This window comes from Pan troglodytes, chromosome 3 (genome assembly GCF_028858775.2).
Source record: "Pan troglodytes isolate AG18354 chromosome 3, NHGRI_mPanTro3-v2.0_pri, whole genome shotgun sequence".
NCBI classification, from domain to species: Eukaryota; Metazoa; Chordata; class Mammalia; order Primates; family Hominidae; genus Pan; species Pan troglodytes.
Window position 1 is genome coordinate 111,977,442 of NC_072401.2, and position 12,274 is coordinate 111,989,715.

Below are 12,274 nucleotides of genomic sequence, written 5' to 3' on the forward strand. Positions count from 1 at the left end.
CTTAATAGGGGATGCTTCCGAGCAGGGCTGGCCTGTGGGAAGGGTGAGTAAGGAGATGGTGGTTTTTCAACACTAACTTTTTAAGTTTTTGAGTAGTGATGAATTTATCTACAAATTGCACACATTAAATTCTCCTGAGCATTTAAACAGCACTTACAAACTTAATCAAGTCCTCTTAAGGATATATCACTTACAAGAAACTTATAAATGTAACCAAATTCTTCTAAACAACACTAGCTAAAATTTAACCGAATTCATTTATAATTTCAAAATACAAACACCACCAAAGAAGCAGATTTTTAAATCTAATTAAATTTTTTTCTATATATTTTATGAATCCAACAAATTAAAACTCAAATATAGTGTATCAAATTTCTTGCACATTTTCATTATGTTAAAAATCAAACCCTTAACAGGATTTTTCTAGACATTTAAATATGGCTACTGAGTTAAGATTTTCTAAGTATTTCAATTAAAACAATTCCAGTATGTCATTTTCTCTACTTTGCCAAATGTATTTATTTATTTAATTTATTTTCTGAGACAGGGTCTTGCTGTATCACATAGGCTGGAGTGCATTGGTGAAATCATAGCTTACTGCAGCCTCAATCTCCTGAGCTCAAGTGATTTTCTCACCTCAGCCTCCCAAGTAACTGGGACTACAGGTGCTCACCAACATGCCCAGCTAATGTGTAAAAAAGTTTTTGTAGAGAAAAGGTTGTTCAGGCTGGTCTCAAACTCCTGAGCTCAAGCGATCCTCCTGCCTTGGCCTCTCAAAGTGTTAGGATTACAAGTGTGAGCCATCGCAGCTGACCTCAAATTTTAAAAAATGTTTTATATATTGTAAAGGCTGATAAAGCATGCAAAGCACAGCTGAGGATTTCAAAACTTATCACACCTGCATGAATACAACTTGCACAAAAATCTTAATACTATAAACATTTCTGCATAACTAAATCGTTATTTTCGTATGTATTTCTTGGGTGCCAGCTGCTCCCATCTGAAGGAAACAAATTCAAAATCTCAGGAACTCCAGTCCGGGGCCTGGCCCCAGGAGCTGGGATGTACCACTCTGGGGACATCTTCCTAGCCCGGGTTACCCAGCTGAGCCCCTCCTAGAGTGGATCCTGGCAGCATAGCACATCACTAGTCCTCTGGACGTTGTTCCCATTTCACCCATGCCCAGTTTTTATTGCCCCCTCTTTCAACATTTGAATACTTTGCTTGAGCAGAGAGAATCTTTCACCTGTTCCCACCCACGTGTCCTCTAATCTCCACTGCCTGATGGTCACTGAAGAGACACTTTGTCTTCTTTTTCTCCTTAATGACTTCATTGACATTATTTTATAGTCACATATATAAATTATTGTAAGATCAATTATCTTGTAGCAATTAGAATAACACAAAAAGATGTTTTAGAAAGTCTTTAACTCTAAACTGGTTCCTTTATAGTTACTGGTCTATGTTCTAGCAAATTAGGTTGGCCAACTCTAATAACCACTGGAATATTTGGATATTAAATCTAAAAATATGTCTCTTGTCAAACAAGCTTCCATTTGGAAAGTTTCACAGTAATTATTCCTCTTACTATATGAGTCCACTGATTTGCTGAGCCTCAATTAATTGGGAGAGGGAAGCAGGAGGTGGAGTAGGGCAGGGAGGGTCACAGAAGGCTTTCTTTTCCAAGGATGTGATATTTAAGGTGAGCAAATTGGTGTGGGGAAGTGACTGCTCTGGATGTTCAAAATAGAAACTATGGCCGGGCGTGGTGGTTCATGCCTGTAAGCCCAGCATTTTGGGAGGCCTAGGTGGATGGATCACTTGAGGTCAGGAGTTTGAGACCAGCCTGGCCAACATGATGAAACCCCTTCTCTACTGAAAATACAAAAATTAGCCGGGCATGGTAGCACACACCTGTAATCCCAGCTACTCGGGAGGCTGAGGCAGGAGACTCGCTTGAACCTGGGAGGCGGAGGCTGCAGTGAGCCAAGATCATGCTACTGCACTCCAGCCTGGGTGATAGAGTGAGACTCTGTCTGAAAAAAACAGAACAAACCCCCCGCCCCAAAACAGAAACTACAACATATGTGAAAGTCCCAAAGTCTTGTACACATGATTTACAACACTTATTGAACATTGACCAAGTGGTTGGCACTATTTTAAGCACTTCAGATGCATTTTATTTTATAGTAAATGAGGAATTTGTGGTAAAAGTGATTAAGTAATTTCAAGGTCACACAGTGTAAATAATGGAGGCTTGATGTGAACCCAGGCAGTCTGGTTCCAAGAAATGGGATAGAAGAGAGTGACTGGGAAAAGTGGTGTGAGGTGAAGATGAAGAGGAAGGCAGGGACCAGGTATGCAGACCATGTTAAAGATTTTGAAAATAGTATGCAAATTTAAGGATTTTAGGGAGAGAATTGGCAGGATCACATTTACATTTTTCAAAGCCCTTCTCTGGCTGCACTGTGGAGAACTGATCACAGATTCTGGGCAGTTGGGGAGGAGTGGAGGCAGGGAGACCAGTTAGGACAATATTGCAATGAGCAGCCCACGTGATAGTTGATGGAAACAATAAGCCTGGGCTAGGTAGGAGTGGCTGTGGGCTGGAGGGCATGGCAGATGTTCCAAAGATTTTATTGAGCTAAAATTCCTAATTAAAGAACAATGTGGAAGGAATTCAATCAGGTGAATTGGCAGAGAACAATCTCCTTTTAGAATATTGTTCTCATCTTGCACCACAGTGATCGTAGCCATATTTATTCAGAAGAGAAAGATCTTTATAGTCTCATTTCATGATGGGTACTCTATAAGGGGGGTAACAGAGCCTGTTTCCTGGATTACAATTCAGGGCTTGGGGAAATAAGTCACACTACAGCACACTCAGGTGTTTCCAAAAATTAAAATTGCCGAAGCACTTGACTTTCCAAGGCATCAGAGAATGATGAACTCTCAGAATTATTAAATTAGCTGCTTCCAAGAAGCCAGTTGACACCTGAACTGGAGAAGCATTGAGAAAGCCATTGTACTCACCTCGTTGAGGCTCATTTCCGGCCTCTCTTCCTGGAAACCTCAGACACCCAGCCTCCCACACTAAGTGACATTCAGAGAAACTGGGTATCCTGCTATAATGCGAGTTCTGAAAATCAATAGGTCACACCACAACAAAGGAAAATTTGACTACTTAGACCAATATGAGGTCCCTTCAGGGAGTGTCTGTATACTCCCTGAACTATGCAGGTAAGTGTACTACTTACCTTTATTTTAGAAAGGAAAGATTAGATGATGATGGAGAAAACATTTGTTTTTCACTTTTTCCTCTTCATGATACATGAATTGAAACATAGATCTGACTTGTTTTCAGGTGATAATTCAACTACGAAAATCATGGAATAATCTCTGTGGTAGTTCTGCTAACAACTATAAAGTGTTTCTTTTATAGTTACTGTTTTGTGTTCTAGCAAATTAGATTAACTATTTAATACTGCTGGAGCCTCTGGATATTAAAATTTAAAAAGTATTTCTCTCTTGAGAAATAAACTTACGCTGGGAAAATTTCCCAGTAAATGTTACTTCCTCTCATATGTATCCATTAATTTGTTAAGCCAAAGACAGTCAACAATTTAAGCCAAAGACAGTCAACAATTTAAACTAAGGAGTTTTTTTAATTAATGGGGTTGGATTTTTACAAGCTGCTTGTTGGTTATGAATTTCTCTTCACACAAACCAAACAATTTTACTGCCAAGTGAACTAAATATATCATCACAGTATAAAATCAATTTTTGTAACAATAAATTTTAAAATTTTATTCACCAAGACTTAGAACATAGAACCGTATTAACATTTATACTGTCTTTAATATTTGTCTTCAGTTTCCACCTTCAGATACTATTTTCATTTTATTTATATTCTTAGTTGCATGAATTTTTTTGTGATGGCTTATCATAAAGTTAATATGTTCATTCTATTTTTATTTTTTAAGAAGTCATATATGCATAGGAAAAGAAACTTAGAAAAGAGGTTCTTCTCTGTTGAGAAAGTTTATTAAAAATCCGTAGTAGCTCCTGAACAAATAAGAAAGAGCCATTATAGCAAAAGGATTCTTCTTTGTTTAAAAGAAGAATTTGATCATAATAAATGCCTTCATGCACCCATAAAGGAATTAGCTTTTTTTCCAACCCTAACTTCCATCTACTTTCTGTTCAGATGTGTTCCTGTTTGGTAGACAGTGTGGCCAGTTAAGTTGTACTGTGAGTTCAATGATCTTCTATAAATATTTTATCACTGTTTAAATAACCCAAGATTAGGGAATTCTTACTGACTAGAACCTTTTTATAATTCAAATGGCTCACCCATGTATAAGTTATTGCTTTAACACCATGTCCTCAACCATCTCTTAGAAATGAGCCAGTTTCACATCTCCATCCCGGGATGTCTCTCTCAGGAAAGCATATGTGCCTTTGATAGTCCACTCCATGTAAACAGGCAGAGGGAATGGGAGTAAGTGTGTCAGCTTGGTGCAATCAAAGTCAGTTTCCTTAGAGAAAATTAGAGTGGCCATATTTCATACTGCTAGAACCTCTTACATGGTTAGATAGTGAAGAACTATGTCTATAAAAATGAATCCTGATACTCCTGAATATTAGCCAATATGTAGAAAACTCAATCGTTTCATTTATGTAATTTCCATTTCTTCACACTTTATACTCTCAAGTCTGTGATTTTACTCAGCTTAGATTACATTAGATTATGTGATTCTAAAACTATAAAATTGTATAGCCTCAACTTTCTATCATTTTTATCTTATGATACTCTTAAAGACCTCAGAGCAGTATTTTTGTACATGAGGTTAGGAGAACAGCTTCTGCCCTTTTGAGGCCTGGTGTAGTCCCAGAGGCCATGTTTTAGAGAGGATAGTCAAAATAGGAAATCTTAACTGTGGGCCTAGGTCATCCAGACGCTGCCTGCTCTGTTGTTTCAGTCAGATTGGCATTGGGGAAAGAAGAGGAAGCATAAAATGTGAGTTTACATGGCAGCACCAATTCAGCAGACCAGTGAAAGTGAGATATATAGGTAAGATGTGGCATTTTAGGAATGTTCTTTGTCGGTCTTCTGAGAAGGTGCAAAGGCTCTTAGTTTGGTGTCCCTAGAAGCAGACCCTGAAATGATCATGTGTGTGAAAGTGACTTGTTAGGAAGTGTTTCCAAGAAAGATCAGTGGGGGAGCAGGCAGTGGGATAGAGAAGGAAAGGAAGCCCAGCAAAGGTGCTGTATGAAGCAGGTCCTGAAGAGAGTAACTTTGACTCAGTCCTGCAGGAAAGTCCTGGAGCCAGTGCAGATCATACTTCAGAGTGCTCCTGATGGATGGGGCAGGAAGCATTCTCACACCTGTCAGTCACTGTTAAGGGCCACATCCAGAAGGATGTAAATTCCCAGGAACTTCTGGCTTTCCTTGCTCAGGTAGCTGGAAGGCAGTCCTCTGTCAGAGAGACCCAGGTATTGATTGTAGGCAGGGAAAGCACACTGGTATCCAAGGTGTACAAAAATGACAAAGGGGGCCGGGCACAGTGGCTTATGCCTGTAATCCCAGCACTTTGGGAGGCCGAGGCAGGTGGATCACCTGAGGTCAGGAGTTCGAGACCAACCTGGCCAACATAGTGAAACCCCGTCTCTACTAAAAATACAAAAAAATTGGCTGGGCGTGGTGGCAGGTGCCTGTAATCCCAGCTACTTGGGAGGCTGAGGCAGGAGAATCACTTGAACCTGGTAGGCGGAGGTTGCAGTGAGCCGAGTCCGTGCCATTGCACTCCAGCCTGGGCAACAAGAATGAAACTCCATCTAAAAAGAAAAAAAAAGAGAGAAAGGGGTCTAAGGAGATATGGAGGAAGCACTGACAGTGTCCACTATAAGGCCCAAGAAGCAATTTATATGTTGGTTTTATGAAACGTATAGCCAAAAACATTCCACTGCAGTAAAATGCTCCAAAGGAGCTGATTAAAAAAAAAACTCAATCCTGTAAAACACTTCAATAGTTATAAAACAAGGGATTACTTCTTTCAGGTATATAGCAAAAATATATTCTCCTTGAATGACATAAATTTTGTTATATCTTGAAAAGGTGAAATGTTAACCCTAATTCTCTGTTAGGGAATTGAATGTTGACAGACAAACCAACTTTGAGTTGAAACCTAAACCAGCCAATGGTATGTAGATTCACCTTCTCTCCAGATCTGCATTTTCTGATATGAGATGATATAAGAACAAACCAAAAAAAATGAGATTTCAAGACAAAACTGTTAAGTATATATATCAAAATACAAAGTTAACTCCCACCTACCCACTCTGTAGGAAAATACTAAGTAGCTAAAGAGAAGCACTGAAAACTCCTGAAACATGCTTACCTGATGATTCTTCCCTTGAGCACTTCAGTTCTAGTTCTAAATAGGGGATATTTAGGGGAGGGTATGAGAGGCTTTAGGGGATGATGGTGGTGGTAGACTTTCAGCATAATTTCTAAAATGTGTTATTTCCTTCACAGAGTTTACTATTTGTCTTCTAATTTCTAAAAATGTTTTGTGTTCCTTGATGGAAATGGTAGCATATTAGACTGTGTACAAGTATGTGTGTGAATGTTCAATATTATAATAAGATGTATTATATTTGTGTAATTTATGCAATATCTTTATTCTAAAATGCCAAAGCATGTTATTGAAATAATCTTTTTCATGCTTAGCTAATTTTGGTGCAATTTCTAAATTTTATAGATTTATAGAAATTGAAAACAGTTACACAGCTTATCTTCATCACTAAAATGTTGTATTAACTACATTAATTGTATAGTATGGACTAGATAATCATTTAAAAGAAAAATATACTTGTCTATTGCTTTTTAGTGATTTTTACTCTTGAAATTTTATCTTTTAGTAATAAAAGTTAAATTTTTCTTTTTAAAAAAATTTTAGTTATACATGGAATATCCCAGTTAAATGGACTGAAGATAATATAACAAGCAGTGTGTTATTTAATAGGTCAGAAAAAGAAGGTAAATATTATTAATTGATTTATTTCTTCTTTGAATTGATGTACCACATTAAACTAATATAAGTATAAAGATGCAACAGTAAAGCTGGAACTTATGTAAACTTCAGCTAAGTGATCTCTTAAATAATTTACTGATGATTCCAAATCTTCATCTACAATCAGAACTGTTCTACCTTGAGATATTCTTTTCAATGATTTATCTTGACTGACTGATTTATCATAAATACCCATATCCAAAGGAGAAGGGTCGCATGCCCAACAATTGGAAGATCAATGTGTAAGTTTCCTTCCTTCCTTCCTTCCTTCCTTCCTTTTTGTTTTTTCTTTTATCAGATAAGCCACTGAATTTCTTTAACTGTTATATGACAAGCCTGAGGATTTTTTAATGCTCCCATTAAACTAGACCATTTTTTGGAAACATATTTGTGTTCTATCTCCATTGATTTATTTTTTCCTTACTTGAAAAATGTTAGAGTTGTATAAAAACAAGTAAACCTTCTCACGAAATTCCAGATTGATGAAAAAAATAATAGATAAGGCAAGCTTTAGCTGCGATCTCGGAAGAATCCTTCTTTTTATATTTTTTCCATTGTATTTGTTTTGGTGTTTCAAAACTATTTCTTTTCTAAGACAAACCAGACTCATCTTTGCCCCATTTCATGAGGACCTGATTTAGAATAGTATTTGGTATGGACTTTCACTTGTGTCTTCTTGAAGATAAAAGTAGATCACTCATTCTTTATTTACATATGCCTAGTTGCTCATGTAAAATATTTTAAAATATTAATGAGGTATGATTTCTCCTGGCCAATAAATTTTTACTCTGTTTCCAGTAGATTGCCTTTTAAGAACAGCTTTACTGAGATATAATTCACATACCATAAAATTCACCTATTTAAAGTGTACAATCCAATGTTTTTTAGTGTATTCACAGATGTGTAATCATCACCACAGTCAGTTTTAGAAACCCCATACCCTTTAGCTGTCATGCCTGCAGCCTCCCATATGCCCAGCCCTAAGCAACCACTAATGTATTCCCTACCTCTATAGATTTGTCTCTTCTCGTCATTTCACATAAATAAAAGTGTATATGCAGTATTTTGTGACTTTTCAATTAGCATAATGATTTCAAGGCTCATCCATGATATAGCATGTAACTCTACTTCATTCCTTTTTATTGCCAAATCATATCCCATTATATGGCTATACCACCATTTGTTTATCCATTTATCAGTTGATAGATATTTGGATCATTTCCACCTTTTGTCTGTTATGAATAATGCTGCTATAAACATTTGTGTATAAGTTTTTCTGTGGATCCAGCATGTTTTTTCCACCTTTGGGCCTTTAAAAAAAAAAGTTTATTGTTAACTGTTTTTGTGATTTTTTTACTATTACTACAAACTACCAGCTTTGTCATTATAGAGGTGAAATCCTTCTGAAGCCCTTCTGCACAGGGATTGCTATTACAACAAAACTCTCTCTTGCTTATTTATGTTAATAATTATTGTAATATCGTGATCAAAAAAAATTCTAAATTTTTGCAGAATTCCCAGATCAATGCCACTTTGTTTTAGTATTTTATGCTGTGTTTCAGTGCGAGGCTCTATCTTTTGTGGTCTTCTGACCATTTTCTTATTCATAAGTACACTTGCCAGAGGAAAAGGGAGAAGACAGGAAAAAAAAAGACATTTTCAACAATGTGTAACAGCACTGGTAAAAGGCATAATAAGAACGTTAGAATTCCACTGGAAGGTTTTCAGTGGATTTGGTTTAACTATTACTAAATATTTTCCCCATTGGTCACCATAGTTAATTGAGGATTGGAAGAATATCTCGGCAGCTGTTTGATTTACTGTTTACAAGTTTGAAAGCGTGAATAATTCATCTACCCTAGTACAATTCACCCAGCACTTTCATGGAATGAAGTTTCCATACAAGTGAATTTTCCAGATAACTAAAGCTTACTCAAGTGCTTTGTAAAATGCATTTCAAGAGTTCGCAATAGACATTGTTCTAATATGTGTTATGTACTCCTTAGAATATTTGGAATAATAAATTTAATCCTTAATTACTAGATTAATTCTTTCAAGCACGTATTGCTTATGTGCAAAACACAGAGATAAGAATGGGGGTAGTGCTGGAGCAAAAAAAAAAAAAAAGCAATCCTAACCCTTGTGTAGATGGTTGTCTAGGGATGGGTTTGCAGGCAGACATAATGCTGTGTCCTAAGTGCCTCTGTGGCAATGCAGATCACCAAAAGCACTCATAGAAGCATCAGCCCAGGTTTAGGGGTTCAGGAAGCATTCCTAAAAAATATCTAGGCTGAGAGTTCAGAGGCTAAAGATAGAGTATAAATGGGTGATAAAAATTGAATGTAGAGGAGACGTGTGCTCTGGACAGAAGCATGACTGTGAAAGTGAAAGAGCAGGGAGTTCTCACACTCCTTCGTATCCCTTTGTCAATACATTTCACACATTTTTTTGTTCTAACTATTGACCTATCTATGTCTCCCCTCCCCACAGAATATTCTTAGAGGAAATGGAGCTTATTTGTTATTGCTGTTCTGGATCTACAGCAGGCATCTAATAATTGTTTATTGAATAAATGAATGAATAAACAAATAAATGAAGAGGCTGATAGTCACAGAGCTTTGATGACAAATCTGCCTTTGTCTGAAACTTCAGAATCATGTCTGGTCACTGAGCCAGAAGCAAACTAGAGGTCTTTTTCTACTTCAAAGTGTCTGCTCCATTTTTAGGCTGTACAATAAGTTCCTGTTTCCTGTTTGAGGACATCTTCAGCTCTCAGCTTAGAGCACGGATGACGAACATGTCCTGAGTGTACTAAACGGGCAACCAGCTCATGTTACCAGTCCTACCTCCCTCCTCTTGGTTTCTTTTATGATTCATTAGTTAGAAATTCTTCAGGCAATAGTGGGACTCTCCCCAAGGTCTTTTATTTACATTTCTATTGTATGTGCTATTTTAGGCGTTAAAACAACAACTAAACTCATAATTTCTAACGAAAGAAGAGAACCTCTATTATAAAACATTTTCTGGCTACTCCAGTTACCCTGAATAATCTCTCCTGTCATCATCTCCCTGTCACTTTCATCAGCCCTTATTCCTAGTATTATTACTTTATATTTTAAACAAAATCATTGTTATTAAGCTTCATATGTTCTCTCTTTTCGTTCTTTCTTTTTTTTTTTTTTTCTGTGGGACAGAGTTTTGCTCTTGTTGCCCAGGCCGGAGTGCAGTGGAGCGATCTCAGCTCGTTGCAACGTCCGCCCCCTGGGTTCAAGTGATTCTCCTGCCTCAGCCTCCCATGTAGCTGGTATTACAGGTGCCCCCCCACCTCGGCTGGATATTTTTTTGTATTTTTAGTAAGGATGGGGTTTCACAATGTTGGCCAGGCTGGTCTTGAACTCCAGACCTCAGGTGATCTACCTGCCTCAGCCTCCCAAAGTGCTGGGATTATAGGCGTGAGCCACCGCGCCTGGCCTCTCTTTTTTTTTTCTCAACTAAATTATAAGCTTCTTGATGACACAAACTACACATATTTCTTGTCTCCTGTCCACCCTATTATCAACAAGGTGCTACGTACATTCTGAGTTCAGAAAGTCCTAGTTTAATGAAGGGTTGTTTGCCCCAGAATGCTGTACTTTTAGAGGTTAACTGCATATATTTTAGTTATGTCTCCATCTTTTAGTATCAGCTGCTATTTTGGCTATTGTTAATGCATCTACATTTAGTAGCATACCACCTTTTTGCATTTAATTTACTGCTTTCTAACATTTAGAAGGATTGAAGGTTGTTATATGGTATCAGGTAACCAATCTTGCTAAAACATAATATTTTAAAAGAGACATTTCTAAGTGCATAGGATCTGGGCTGGGTCTAAGTTCTAGGAGGTGGTGTGGACTCTACAATAGCTGTTTTCGCAACTCTTACTTCCAGATTTGAGGGTGTCCTCTGGATGGTTTGGACTATCCAGACTGTCCAGTGAGTTTCTATAGAAATAGATTTACTAAACATCTGTGATAATTATACGTAAATATTTAATACCAAAATAATGATGGGCATGTATTTTTGTATTTGATGACAAAGAGGGAAGCACTTTCTTCATTTTTTCAAGCTAAGCCTCATGGAATGTGCAAGCTTTGATTGGATGATTATGGGTTCAGTTTTGCTGGTTTAGAAACTCAATTTGTCACTTCAGCCCTAGTCAACCAAGTCTTGGAAGATCTACTTATCTAAACCAAACATACAAGAGATTAACTAAGAATGCTAACTTGTTAATTTACACAGTTAAAATATACTAGTTAGTGAATCTGAATACTCATGTCACCTAATTAGGTATCTCTTTCCAGGAAGCAAGTTACTTAGTAAGAATTAAAGGGCTGGGCGCGGTGGCTCACGCCTGTAATCCCAACACTTTGGGAGGCCAAGGCAGGCGGATCACCTGAGGTCGGGAGTTCGAGACCAGCCTGACCAACATAGAGAAACACCGTCTCTACTGAAAAAATACAAAGTTAGCCAGGCATAGCCATCAACACTGAGGCAAGACCCTCTATCAGTAAAAAAGATTACAACTGGCTGAAGGCTCAGATGATTGTTAGAATTTTTAGCAATAAATTATTTTAGTTAACATATATACTTTTTTATACATAGCTGCCTGTAATGCCAGCTACTCGGGAGGCTGAAGCAGGAGAATTGCTTGAACCCGGGAGGCAGAGGTTGTAGTGAGCCGAGATTGCACCATTGCACTCCAACCTGGGCAACAAGAGTGAAACTCTGTCTAAAAAAAAAAAAAAAAAAAAAAAAAAAAAGAATTAAGGAAGAGTTAAGGTAGATTAATTATTTTACAGATGTCTTTAAATTGTGATAGTGTGATATATTGCATTAGCCAGGTGAGTCTAATTATTGCACTTTAGAAACAATCAATAGTGGCTTGGTGCAATAAAAGTTTCTTGTTCATGCAACAGTCTAAAGGAGATATTCCTGACTGTCATCTTTCCTAGGTGGCTCTCCACCAAATAATGACTTGGAAATCCTGTCTTCTTCCTTCTTATGGCTTTACCATCCCCTGCATCTTGGAATCCCTCACTGGTTCTTTTGCATCTAGCTCAAAGACAGGGGAAGATAATGAAGGAATCAGGCCTAGAAGTGCATCTGTTACTTCTGCCCACATTTTATAGCCAGTTCTCAAATCATGTCCTGCAAGGAAG

General features: G+C 37.5%; 1 protein-coding gene across 1 annotated transcript in view; it reads left to right on the top strand.

Annotated features, from left to right (window-relative positions):
• The window catches only part of ENPEP (glutamyl aminopeptidase), an 87,141-nt gene that overhangs the window by 48,133 nt on the left and 26,734 nt on the right, over positions 1-12,274 (top strand). The window contains exon 11 of the mRNA XM_517397.9: positions 6,963-7,042. Within this exon, the coding sequence (XP_517397.2) occupies positions 6,963-7,042 (80 nt within the window). The remainder of the gene's footprint in view (positions 1-6,962; positions 7,043-12,274) is intronic.